The sequence below is a fragment of the Fukomys damarensis genome, unplaced genomic scaffold (assembly GCF_012274545.1).
Source record: "Fukomys damarensis isolate Sample0158 unplaced genomic scaffold, DMR_v1.0_HiC HiC_scaffold_36, whole genome shotgun sequence".
Lineage (NCBI taxonomy): Eukaryota > Metazoa > Chordata > Mammalia > Rodentia > Bathyergidae > Fukomys > Fukomys damarensis.
The window spans coordinates 49,179,622-49,191,579 of record NW_022900948.1 but is presented as its reverse complement, the minus strand read 5'-3'; the positions used below and the strand labels follow the sequence as shown (position 1 = coordinate 49,191,579).

At 59.6% G+C, this 11,958-nt stretch overlaps 3 protein-coding genes across 6 annotated transcripts; 1 reads left to right on the top strand and 2 right to left on the bottom strand.

Annotated features, from left to right (window-relative positions):
* The first annotated feature begins 6 nt into the window (after positions 1 to 6).
* Positions 7 to 1,187, top strand: Rnf208 (ring finger protein 208). The gene has a single exon (XM_010608801.3). It carries the CDS (start codon positions 198 to 200, stop codon positions 1,017 to 1,019), a length of 822 nt encoding a protein of 273 aa, XP_010607103.1. The 5' UTR covers positions 7 to 197; the 3' UTR covers positions 1,020 to 1,187.
* Positions 1,188 to 1,647: 460 nt separating this feature from the next.
* On the bottom strand, positions 1,648 to 3,542 carry LOC104851661 (RING finger protein 208). Its single transcript, XM_033759010.1, has 2 exons — positions 3,466 to 3,542; positions 1,648 to 3,139 (listed from the first exon to the last, which is right to left on the bottom strand). The coding sequence occupies exons 1-2, from the start codon at positions 3,540 to 3,542 to the stop codon at positions 2,215 to 2,217; spliced, it is 1,002 nt and encodes a 333-aa protein (XP_033614901.1). The 3' UTR covers positions 1,648 to 2,214.
* A 125-nt stretch (positions 3,543 to 3,667) lies between these two features.
* Ndor1 (NADPH dependent diflavin oxidoreductase 1) lies at positions 3,668 to 11,849 on the bottom strand. 4 transcript variants are annotated; one of them, XM_010608805.3, is made up of 14 exons: positions 11,539 to 11,707; positions 11,360 to 11,437; positions 7,488 to 7,585; positions 6,591 to 6,689; positions 6,403 to 6,504; positions 6,032 to 6,241; positions 5,702 to 5,823; positions 5,407 to 5,627; positions 5,212 to 5,319; positions 5,014 to 5,128; positions 4,745 to 4,891; positions 4,530 to 4,648; positions 4,370 to 4,464; positions 3,668 to 4,283 (listed from the first exon to the last, which is right to left on the bottom strand). In XM_010608805.3, exons 2-14 carry the CDS (start codon positions 11,363 to 11,365, stop codon positions 4,139 to 4,141), a joined length of 1,587 nt encoding a protein of 528 aa, XP_010607107.1. In that variant the 5' UTR covers positions 11,366 to 11,437; positions 11,539 to 11,707; the 3' UTR covers positions 3,668 to 4,138. The 4 variants fall into 4 exon arrangements, with proteins under 4 accessions (XP_010607107.1, XP_010607104.1, XP_010607105.1 ...); XM_010608803.3 differs by having other exon boundaries at positions 3,669 to 4,283; positions 11,628 to 11,849; XM_010608802.3 differs by having other exon boundaries at positions 11,360 to 11,707.
* Positions 11,850 to 11,958: the final 109 nt, after the last annotated feature.

Here is an 11,958-nt window from a genome sequence, read left to right as displayed (position 1 = left end):
CTGGACCAGAGAGGCCGCTGTGGCCACTGGGGGGCACTCAGCCCCCCCAGGTCTCGCCGGCCGCCCCCAGGAGTCCACGGGGCGGCCGGGGTCTCCATCAGGCCTGGCAGGACCAAGATGCTGTTCCCTGTCTGCCCCCTCGCCCCCACCCAACGTCCCCGCCCACCGGAACATCTGGTGTGACTGGAGTCAGCCGGATGCCAGCTGACCCTGGGCCCGAGGTGGGCAGCGGCTGGCCGGGCCTCCTCATGTCCTGCCTGAAGGGCCCACATGTCATCCTCAAGATGGAGGCCATGAAGATCGTGCACCCTGAAAAGTTCCCTGAGCTTCCAGCCGCCACCCCTTGCTTCCCACCTGCACCTCGGCCCACCCCTACTCTGGCACCTAAGCGTGCCTGGCCCTCCGACACAGAGATCATTGTCAACCAGGCCTGTGGGGGGGAAATGCCTGCCTTGGAAGGGGCACCCCACACCCCACCCCTGCCACGGCGACCTGGCAAAGGCAGCTCGGAACTGGGCTTCCCCAGAGTGGTGCCAGCGGACGAGGTGATTGTGAATCAGTATGTGATCCGGCCCAGTCCAGCAGCCTCAGCCAGCTCCTCCTCATCGTCCTCATCGTCATCAGGGGCAGCAGCAGCAGCAGCTGGGGAGCCCCTGGAGTGCCCCACCTGCGGGCACACCTACAATGTCACGCAGCGGCGGCCCCGGGTGCTGTCATGCCTGCACTCAGTGTGTGAGCAGTGCCTGCAGATCCTGTATGAGTCCTGCCCCAAGTACAAGTTCATCTCCTGCCCCACCTGCCGCCGTGAGACTGTGCTCTTCACCGACTACGGCCTGGCCGCGCTGGCTGTCAACACGTCCATCTTGAGCCGCCTGCCACCCGAGGCATTGACCGCTCCATCTGGTGGCCAGTGGGGGGGAGAGCCTGAGGGCAGCTGCTACCAGACCTTCAGGCAGTACTGTGGGGCTGCGTGCACCTGCCATGTGCGGAACCCGCTGTCTGCCTGCTCCATCATGTAGCACCCACCTGCCCGCTGCTGGCCTCCAGTCCTCACTTGCTGCTTCTTCAGGGACCCAGCCCTACCCTGTCACCCGCTGACCTTCCCTTGCCCACCACGGCTTGTGGCCCTACCCTGTGTGGCATTGTCACTGCAGCCAACTCTGCCATTAAAACTCTTTGCCAAAGTTTGCACCTGTTCCCTGGACTGAGGCTTGCTCCCATGGGCCCAGGGTAGGTACCCATGGCTGCAGCCTGGACTGTATCCAGCCTGGAACTGCCAGAGGGAGGCTCATCCCTGTGTGTTAGGGGCCAGGCTAGGGCATGCTGCTCAGGAGGACTGGGTCTGGCCCCGAGTGTGTGTGCTGCCAATGTGTGCCCACAGGCTAGTCGAGTGGCCAACACGTGGAGCAAGCCTAGCCGTGTAAGGACAAGACCTGCACTCTGCACTGGCCGTGGTGTGGGGGAAGACTCAGGGTTTTTTTCTCCTTGTGCCCTTGGCCCTGCATGGGTCTCCCGGCGAGGGCCACTAGGACCAGGAGCTTCCTGTCAGGGGCAGCAGGATTTGGGGAAGGTCCCTTTGCACTGGGGTGTGGGGGTCTGCCTTGATGACGGAGAATAGTTAACTGGGAGGACAGCCAGGCTGCATGTCCATGGTGCCAGGAGCTCCTGTTTATTGAGAGCCAATTTCTGTGCTAGGCACATGCTCAGCACCGCACCTTAATCACATCACCATTTACCCATGGCTGTGGCATCCTGCAGGTGAGAGCTTCAAGCTGTGTTGGGAGCCAGTACCTCTAAGCCCCTGGCTTCCCTGGGCCAGCCATGTGCTGCACAGGCCCTTCCCCTGGCCGCAGTGACCTTCAAGGACACGCTGGCTCTGATCTAGATTTTAGGTCAGCTCCTGTGGCCCCTGTCCTTCCCCTGGCAACAGACTCACTTCCACATGTCCTGCCTCTCATGTTGTCCTCCTTGGATGGGCCTCAGGAGGGGGTGCTGTGACCCAGAGTCTGCCATGGCCAGGGCAGGGCCTGGCTCGAGGTCCTTCCTGCTGCCCTCCTCTAGCAGCTGTCCTTGCATAGTGTCCTTGGGCCCAGATTATGTCCGGACTGCAGGATGGAGTGGGCTCTCTGGCCAGGCCAGGCTTCTGGTGTCTGGGGCTCGGGAAGGCCAGGACTGTCTGAAGTTGAGCTTTCGAGCCTGGTCATCTAGCTGGGCTCAGCGGCTGGCGCGGTCCAGGAGCATGAAGAGCATCCCCAGCAGCATGAGCGGTGTGAAGATGAGCAGCAGCCCCAGCAGCTCAAGCGCCAGCAGGCTCAGCAGCACCAGGCGGCGGGCGCAGGGCCCACGTTCCCGCAGTGCCCACAGCCAGGTGCCCAGACGGGGTGGGCAGGGCAGGAAGGGCAGGCAGCCCCGGCTGCCCATAGGCCCCACCAGGAAGCGTGGCTGGTAGCGGTGCTCGAGGGAGCCCCAGGGCCCAGGCCTACGGCCAGCGGGTGTGGGGGGTACAGGGGGTGGCGGGCGCTGGGGCCCATCAGCCTGAAGCAGCTCCTCCTGCAGCCGGCAGATCTCCCACTCCAGCATGGGTGTCTTCTGGCGGCACAGAGGGCAGCATACGCGACCCAGGTCTGCACTGGAGGTTGTGCCCAGCAGCTGGTGCAGGCAGCCTGAACACAGGCCATGGCCGCAGTTCAGTAGAGTCAGGCGGTGCTCACTGGGCCCATAGGGCTCTGTGCAGATAGGACACTCCTCCTCCTGCCTGTGGTCCTCCACCGGCTCCCCCAGCTCTGGCAGAACCCAGGTGCTAGCTGAGGCTGTGGCCCCAAGCAGGGGCTCACTGCCCAGAGTACTGGCACACTGGGGGGGCCCCAGGCCTCCCCCATCTGCTGGAGGTTGGCACAGCAAGTCCAGACACTCAGGACCCAGAGAGGCCCACAGAGGACTGGAAGGCCTAGAACTGAAGTCCGAGGGGCCCAAGGTGGGGTCCCTAGAGCGGGAGTCAGGATGGGTGGGTAGGGGCTCCAGCCTGTGGGTTGGCGGTGGGGGAGGTGTGGAGGTCAGTGTGGCCCTCAGCAGCTGGGCAGGGTTTGGATGCCACCCCACTGCTCCCGAGTACTGACCTCCAGCTACACTTCTGGGCTCCCTGGCCCAACAGGAACTTCTCTAGAACCTGGCTGGGTGCTTGCTCCAGGCAGCTCCTGGGCCCACACAGAACCCTTTCTGGTCAGGATCTGTTGGTGTTGAGCCTCAGCCACATCCAATCCCCGTGTCAACGACGGACTGACTGACTACACAAACGCTCTTCGCTCTTTCCTTCCTGGCCAGGACTGGCTTGCCGGCCCACCTACTCTGTCAAGGTTGCCCTTCCCAGATCTGGGGCCCAGGCAGAGGTAGCCTGGGGGCGGGGACCACGCCACGCCCCTTCCCACCCCTTCCTGGGTAGGCCTGGGCGGGCCTAGCATTCCTCACATCACTGGCCTGCCAGGGAACTGCAGCGTCCGAGGCAGGGCAGGCTTGGCTGGGTGTCTCCAGGACCCCGAGTTCATGTTATACTGGACACCCAAGTGCGAGGTGATGGACAAGGTAGCTGTGCAGTGCCACACATGTGGGTGCCCACACCACTGGAGGGGCCATGGAGAACACGCAGGACCCACCCACCACCTGTAACATGGAGCAGAAAGACAACACGCATGGGAACAGCTGCCCAGAGGCCACATTTACTACCAAGGCTTCTGGGACTCGGAGAGAAAGGGCCTGGCCTGGGCTCTTCACGATGCTTAGGAGGCTGTGGAGGCTCTGGTAGCCTCTGGCCCAACCCTGAGCGCTGTGGGTACTGCAGGGCAACTGGGAGCAGCATGGTCCCCCAGGGTGCCATGGAATGGCTGGGAGCACCCAGGCAGAAAGATGAACAGTGCCCTGTTCCCAAGTGGGGGACACAGGACAGGATGGTGGGGCAGGGCATAGACAGGGCGGGGTGGTAGGTCAGGCTGTAGTCAGGGCTGATGGCATAGGACCCTGGTCCTTCAGTGTGGTAAGGACCAGGGTATGAGCTGTTGCTGGCTCCTCTACTACGAGCTTCCCCGGGGACTCCCCTGGACCCCAGGACAGCTGTCAGATTGGCTGTGGGCTGGCAGGTGGCCTCTCAGGCCCAGGTCTCCATCTGGAAGCGCAGCGTACGCTGGAGGATGCCAAGGTAAGTGGTTGCATCAGGGCTGGAGAGCCCACCGTGCTCCTGGAAGATGGACGTCAGGGCCTCCGTGACATCTGCCGGCATGTACTTGGCATTGCTACATGGGCAACCAGAGATGCTCAGTGCAGCTGGGACCTCGCAAGGTGGGGCACCCATAGCTCCCAGCCCTGAGCCTGGGCTCACCCTGCCAGGTAGAAGTAAGCGCCACGACGGTCCAGCAGCTCCCAGACGAGGGGCCCCAGCTCCTGGAGCCGGTGCTGCACATACACCTTCTGTTCCTGCAAGCAGTGGGGCTGAGTCTGCTGCTCTCCTCCTCCCCCTCCCTGCTCCAGATCACACCCACCTGCTCCCGGGAAAAGGCTGTGATGAGAGTCAGGCAACCTCTCTTCTCCAGTTCCTGCCATTCAGCCTCCCAGTAGAAATCCTGACCCCGCCAGCGGCAGCCAAAAAACAGGAAGTTTCCTGGGGAGTACAGGGTGGCCTCAAGCTGGACACAGATCTGTGGGGTCCCATGGTGCCAGCCCCAGCCATGACTCAGCCTGGGGTCCCCACACTCACCAGTCTGACCCTGAGCCACACGCTCCTGGATGGCTGCTCGGAAGGGGGCCACGCCGGTGCCAGGCCCCACCATGATCACAGGTATGTCTGGGGACTCTGGGAAGGCCAGACTGCCTGGCCGTACCCACAGGGGCACCCGGATGGGTCCTGCCACAGGAGGGAGGTGGCATGAAGGGGCTCAATGGCACAGGACAAGGGCACTGGCCATGAGCATGGGGCAGAATGGGAGGGCTGGGCTGCAGTCCCCTCACCCTCCTAGGAGGAGTCACCTTGCCCAGGGTCCAGGGAGGCCAGCCAGGAGGAGCAGAGGCCACGGCGGGGCTCCTTGAGGCGAGTCTGGTACTGCACCACAGCCATGAGGATCTGCACCCTGTTGGGATGAGCCTGGGGGAACAGTGGGCACCGTAGCTGCCACGCCATTCTGCTTGGAGGCAGCCCTGCCTGCCGAGCCCGGGGGCTGCCCTCACCAGCAGAGACGAGGCAATGGAGAAGGCTCTTGGCCGGATCCGTGGGATGAGGTCCAGCAAGTAGTCCGGGGGGATGGCACCCGCTGAGTGTGGGAAGTCACACAGCACCTGGGCAGAGACCCTCAGCACAGGTTCCTGGCCTGTGACTCAGTACCCACAACCCTGCCACTCTCTGGCCTCCGGGTTGGCCCTGACCTCCAGGATGGTCCTTCGAGGCCGGCTACAATATTCACACAGCGCCTCCTGACCTGTGGCCGAGCTGAGCTCCAGCAGCTTCTCCCGCTCCAGCTCGTGTGCGGACAGACAGGCCAGAAGCTCAAAAAAAGAGCGGCGGGGCACGCTGGCAATGTCCAGATACTGGGTCACAAGGTGCCACACGGAACAGGGCTGGGGCAGCCCTGGTGGGCAGGGCACACCTGGAGCAGGAGTGGAGGTGTCATGGGCTGGGGCCTCTGTGGGGTGGTAGGTGGGCAGCTGGCTCCCCGCTCACCTGGCTCCCGTGGGTGCAGTGTGAACCACTGGTTGGGGTCCAGGCCCAGCACCCGGCAGAACTGCTGGACGTGGGCGGCTGAGTTGGACGGCTGAATCAGTACCACATCGCCGGCAGAGAAGCTGTGTGGGACAACGTGGGAGGGATGGCAGCCTAGGGGCAGGTGACTGGTGCAGTAAGGGAGGAGGTGGGGGCTCCAGGGAAAGTGGTGGGGTCTGCGGACAAGGCCGCTGAGCTGCTGCAGACCTCTCTGAGCCCCAGGATCACTGTCCACCTTGATCCCCAAGTACTGGGCACCCTGCTTGCGTGGGGTCTTAGGCCGGCTCCCACCTGATGCCAGAGCCAGTGATGTCAAACTCGATCAGCCGAACATCCTGGAAGTGTGAGGGACTTGTGACCCTCTGGTTTGTGACCATGGGTGCTAGGAATGGCTGTGACTCTGATGGGGGCTGATGAGGATCCAGACTTGACACAAACGGCTCCTGGGCAACTGTGCTGGGCATATTCTGGAAGAGCTGGATGGCGAACGTGGAGGGCAAGCTGCGGGGTGGGGGTAGGGGACACGGGCATTAGGCCTGGCGGCCTGGCAGCAGGCTATAGGCTCCCTCCTGAGCCACTAGCCCACTTGAAAAGACCAGGGTAAGGTCCCTGCCAGGGTATGTCCGTGGCCTCCCCAGGGCTGACTTGAGGCCCTCACTCACGGGACTCCAGGGGGGATCTCGGCGAGGTCCAGAGGCACTGGGTACAGGCCCAGCACCTTCTCCCACAGGTCCCTCAGCCAGGAGTCAATGGCAGCATCTGGCCTGGGAGAAAGCACAGCTGTTGGACATGGGCAGGTGACTCACCTGTCCACCACCGCCATGATGGGAGACCCACGGACCATACTCACCCCAGATCATGCTGGTCATCACCCAGGCATGCGGGCAGGAGGGCACTGCCCCCAAGTTGCAGCAGCCGGCGGTGCAGCTTCTTGGCCACAAAGTTAAATCTGCAGATGGAGAAACTGCGCTGAGCCTGCACTGCAGCCCAGGTGCACCAGTGCCCAGATCACTAGGAAGCAGCTGGTAAGGGGGACAGTCCTGACCCTCCAGCCAGTCCTGACCCTGGCCAGGGCTTGGTCACTCCTCGGCTGAGGCTTCAAGTGAGGAGGGGGTCAGATACCTCCCTGGGCATGTTTCCCTTCTGTTTATAGAGCAAAACTGGTGCTCCAACCTCTCACACCCTGGGGCTGCACTGGTATGTGCACAGCGCAGGAACAAGAGCTCCAGCAGAACATGATGAGAAGCTGCTTCCTCTCCTGTGTTCTGAGCTCTTCATCTCGTGCAGAGTACGCAGTCAGGCAGGTGGTACCGGCCAACCCCGGGCCCCTTGGACAGACAGACTCAAAGCCTGAGCCTCCTAAGATGCGGTCCCCACCCTGAACATAAACCCCTGATCTATGAGGTAGTGATACAAAGTGACAATCCTCAGAGACGTGGCTGTGTGTTGTGAAAATGCTGAAACAGTAAACCCAGTGGCGACTCCAGGCCAGGCGAGACGTGGCCTTGGAGTGAGCTGCCCATCTCAGCCCTCTGCGTATGGCATAAACACCTCGTGGTGTCTGTTTTATCCCTGGCAGGGAACAGAACTGGGTAGGACGTGTCCCTGGCTGGTGTGAGCCCAGCTCTGCTCCTCGGCTGCCCTCCCCTCACCAGCGTTCATGCCCGAAGCCTGGAGGGGCACAGACCTCCAGAACCATCCCTGTGCAGCCAGCATGCTGGGCCCCACATCCACCACCCCTACTCACTTGGCATAGGAGGAGTCCCCGAGGCCCAGGACAGCAAAGTCCAGCTGACAGAGGGAGGTGGCCGGCAGGTTCTTCCGGAATATAAACCTCCAGAAGTTCTGGCCAGAGGAAGCCGGTGTCAGGGCCCCTGGCTCTAGGCCAGCCCATTGTATGGGGATGTAGGGAAGTCTTGGGGCAAGGAGGCGGGTGCTAAGTGCCAGGCCTGCACATGGCAAGTGAGGCCTCCTTCCCAGGGCATGAAGAGGCCCTTTTGCTCCTTAAGAGCTTGTGTTACCAAAACAACAGAACTGGTTTTTATTCTAGTACACAACAAAAAACTTGGGAAAATGTATAAAATTATAAAGGAAAAAGCCATTGCTCCAAAGAGGTTGGGAAGCCAACCTGTCTGCATACCTGCTACTCAGCCCTCTGCTTCCAGCCAGGCCCGAGGGTCAGCATCTCCACAGTCCTGTCAGGGCTTGGCCTGGGCCCCAGGTGTAGCTCAGGGAAGGGCCCCAGTGGGGTCTGCGCCACCACCAGGACCCTCTACCTCAGCCTGTCTCCCTTCTTGTTCTGCCCCCTTTTCCTCAGGAACCCTTGGGTCCATCCTCCTGCTGCTCCAGATCCCAACACCCAAGCCTCAGAGCACCTGGGATGCATCCCATGCCATCCCTGGAGCCAGATGATCCCAGCTGGGAGCAATCCCCCTTCCATGTCTTCCTTGGCAGCACTGAGGCCCACACACAAGGAGAGGCATCAAGTTGCCTCCCTACTGCAGCCTGGTGTGGGCTATGAGGAGGTCTGGCTTTGCCTCACCCACCTTGCTTTATGTGGACAAGGACAGAGGCAGCAGGAGAGTCCTCAGACCCCACACGATGGGCGATGTCCTGTCAGCACTCTGTGTCAGGGCCCAGCTCTGCCCACTGGCCCATGCCATCCTGGCACCTTGCTGGGAGGTTTCAAACAAATACCTGCTTCCTAGGGCCTTGCTTCCTGAAGCCCAAGGGCTCAGGGAGAGGCCTATGCCCAGCCTGTGGGAGGCGCTGAGTAGGCCTGTGGGCAACGCCATGGAGGAGAACTGTGGCCCTTGGGGCCAAGGCTGCTTTGGACTCTTCCAGCTTGGTGGCTGCTGCTAAGAAGCCAGCACCATCTGTGTGCTGCCATGGTATCCCACAGCAGCTGCCTGGGCATGCTCTTTGTCTACAACAACTAGACACGCAGAGCATGCCTCAGCCGTTGCCCTGTTCACTCTCAAGCATGCGTCTCTCAGGCATGTGGTCATGTCCCAGGCTGGAATCTCAGCCTTCAATTCTGGGACATTTTGCTACTTTTCTTGGTAATTTCCTATCTTTTTATTTTGAGACTCCTGACATGAAGTTTTTCTTTTGGCAGTACTACAGACTGAACACAGGGCCTTTGCATTGAGCTAAACCTCCATTTAAAAAACAATTTTTGAGACAGAGTCTCGCTAAATCACTCAGATGAGGCTGAAACTTGCAATGCTCCTGCCTTAGCCTCCCAGATGCTGGGATTACAGGTTGTACCATCATGCTTAGCTGATCTTTGAGCTCTGATCTCTTTTCTTGTTTTCCACCTTGCTCTTTGTTACATCCCTTGGGACAATTTCCCTGCTGCATCCTCTAATTTTTCTAAAACCCTCTTCTGTGCTGCCAGCCCAGTCCTGCTCTGTCGTGCTGGCCTTTTCCTGTGGGTGCTGCATCCAGCCTATTCCTGTTGCTTTCTCTGCCTATGCCTCTTAGTGAAGATTCTGCTCTGTGTGGTAGTTACACATAATCCACCTGTACTCGAGGCTGATGGAAGTGCCGAACATGTGCCTGGTGCCCAGTGGGCTTAACTACCAGGATGGCAGGGACCGTCAGGCCTTTCATTGTGATCCTGCTGCTTCCCAAAGAAGAACACAGCAGAGAGGCTAAGGCTTCCCGCCCAGCAAGCAGATGGTCACTGGGGAGCTGCTCCTTAGCCTCTGTGGTGCAGGACCTGCAGCCGCCAAAGGGGCCCAGCTCCTTCTGTGGTCAGGGAGGGTGGTAGCATCACTCGTTTCCTCTGAGGGCTGCCCATTCCCACCACTCTTCCCTCCGCCATTCTGTCCACTTGTGTCTCGTCATACCTCAGGGACTGTCATACCTGGGTGTCACTGGCTGCCCTGACAACCCAGCACAGTCTCAACTCCTCTCCTCTCCTAAGCCAGCACCTTTCCATCCCATCACTCACTTCCTGCTTCCATCCTATCCCCCATTCTGCCCCTCAGGCCTGACCAGGGCTCCCCACAGCACCTTGCTCTGTTACACCCCTCCTCATTCTTCTCTCTCCATCCCCCACCAACACTGAACATGCCGAGTCTCTCCCATCCTATAAAACTCTTTCTTTCGAATTCCTTAGCTCTTTCACAGCCAGAATGTTTAAATAGCCAGACATTCTCAGAGGACCTCCCTACTAACTCTCTGATCCCCAGTAACTCGGCTTCTCTCCCCACAAGCCAAGAAACTACTCTAAATCAACCATCCCAGGGATGCCTCCCAGGCCTCATCTTATTTAACTTCCACACAGCTTTGATGGCTGCAGCCCTTTGTGAAACACCTACCTCCCTGAACTTGACCTTGAAGAAGGTACATGCCCTCCCCACTGCCTGGCCACAGCCCTGCCCTCTGCTTTGATGTAGGCGGCGGTCTTGGCATAGGGGTTTTTCTCACCCCTAGAGCTGGATTTTGGTCCAAGGACCCCCCTAGAGCTCCAGACTTACTCAATCTCCCAGCACTGGGCATACCTCTCTCCATGGGTAGCACCCATTCTGGTTCCAAAGGCCAAATCTCAACTGAAATTCTACCTCTTCCTCATCTTCCAGACCCCTTCAATTACAAGCCCTGCAGATTCTACCTCCTTAACCTTTCTAGAATGTGTCCACTTTGCACTTTCTGCCACTGCTCTGGCTCAGACCACTAGCACCTCTCTCCTGGGCTATGAATCTCTGGCATCATCTCACTCCCTGAAGAGAGCTGTTGTTGCTGCTAGAATGTGAGCATTACTCTGTTACCCCCCCAGTCTTCACAGCACTTCACTTCCAGCCCACCTGTCTGCCTTCCTGTGGCTGCTCAGACTCTGAATCTGGCCTGGCTTCCTGACTAGCTTCCTTTCCTCTCCTGTCCTTAGCTTGGCCATCCTTAACTGCTTTTCACTCTTCACATTTGCCTGGCCATCTTTCTCCTCTGCACCAGCTCCATCTTCCCTGTCCAGCTCCCATTCATCCTTGGGACTCAGCCTATGTTCCTGACAGAAAGCTCCGTGTGAGGCCCCAGGATCCCACAACATCCTGCATGTTCCCCAGAAGCAGGCATTTCCTGGTACTCTTAACTGCCCATGAAACCCGCTGTTTCTACTATGAGCTTGGGGCCAAAGATGTAGCTCAGTAATTCCGCTGCCTGCCTCACAAGTGCAAGGTCCTGAGTTCAATCCTTGGTACAAAACAAAACACAACAAATCTACTGTGAGGTTGTGAGAGCTAGAAATGTGGCTACTAGATTCACAGATGGATCCCCAGCACTAGATGGTGCCAGGAATACAAGTTCATCCAAGATGATCAAACATTAAAGAATGTTCCTTGAAGGCTACAGAGCCTGGAGATACACCCAAGACCCAGGCCAGAATCCGACATCTGTTTGGAAAAACACAAAGTGCTACAATGGAGAACAAGGCTATTTAGTGGCTATTAAGAATTTATTAGCAAGGACAACGAGAGCCCCCAGCTCCACTCAAAAGTATCCGCTCCAAACAATCTCTAAAGTGTCTCCAGGGGAAACGACTTAAAGTGCTTCTTGGAATTTCTAAGCGGTGAAAATGGGGTTAGGGTGGAGGGAGCTACACCAAGCCAGCCTTACCTTCATGTTGTCAGGAGGGTCTCCTTGGCCTGTAGTCGCACAAACAAATATCACCAGGGGCTCCCTAATCAGATTCGCCTCAACGAAAAGACACAAGTGTAAGAGCTCTGGCCGTAAGGAACAGGCCCCCGACATGTCCTCCCCTTCACTCAGAGAAACCATCTCGCGGAGGCCCCAACCTGAAGCCAAGCCTCCTCTTCCCCTGCATCGGCTCCGACCGCCCGACGCCATCGGGCCCAGGGTCTCCCGCCCGGCCGTCGAGCCTCACCACGGCGTACGAATCCAGCTCTTGCACGCGGCAATCCAGCCGCCGGCGCCGAGCCTCGCGGCCCAGCCTCTCCGCCACATCTTGGGCAGTGCCTGTCTGGCTGCCGAAGAGAACCAGGAGCTGAACGCTTGGCATCACGACTGGCAGTCAACCAAAGTCCCAGACCCGCGCCACCTTCCGCTTTCCGATTTCGACCGGAAGTACTCGACTAGAGCCCTTCCGCTTCCGATGCCGATCGGAAGTTACGTATCCAACCCGCGCCGGCGGGGCATGGCGTCCGGGTGCTGCAGGCTTCCCCCGGCAGCCAGTACTGGGTCCCGGGCCGGAGCCG

What these genes read in the sequence shown, in the direction of transcription:
- Rnf208 (XM_010608801.3), top strand. Translation starts at nt 198, where the DNA reads ATGCCAGCTGACCCTGGGCCCGAGGTGGGCAGCGGCTGGCCGGGCCTC.
- LOC104851661 (XM_033759010.1), bottom strand. Translation starts at nt 3,542, where the DNA reads ATGAACTCGGGGTCCTGGAGACACCCAGCCAAGCCTGCCCTGCCTCGG. An exon ending in TTCCCTGGCAGGCCAGTGAT is followed by an intron (nt 3,140 to 3,465) that starts GTGAGGAATGCT and finishes CTGTTGGGCCAG; the next exon opens with GGAGCCCAGAAGTGTAGCTG.
- Ndor1 (XM_010608802.3), bottom strand. Translation starts at nt 11,590, where the DNA reads ATGGCGTCGGGCGGTCGGAGCCGATGCAGGGGAAGAGGAGGCTTGGCT. An exon ending in GGGGACTCCTCCTATGCCAA is followed by an intron (nt 6,690 to 7,487) that starts GTGAGTAGGGGT and finishes CTCCATCTGCAG; the next exon opens with ATTTAACTTTGTGGCCAAGA. An exon ending in ACTGCACCCACGGGAGCCAG is followed by an intron (nt 5,628 to 5,701) that starts GTGAGCGGGGAG and finishes CTCCTGCTCCAG; the next exon opens with GTGTGCCCTGCCCACCAGGG.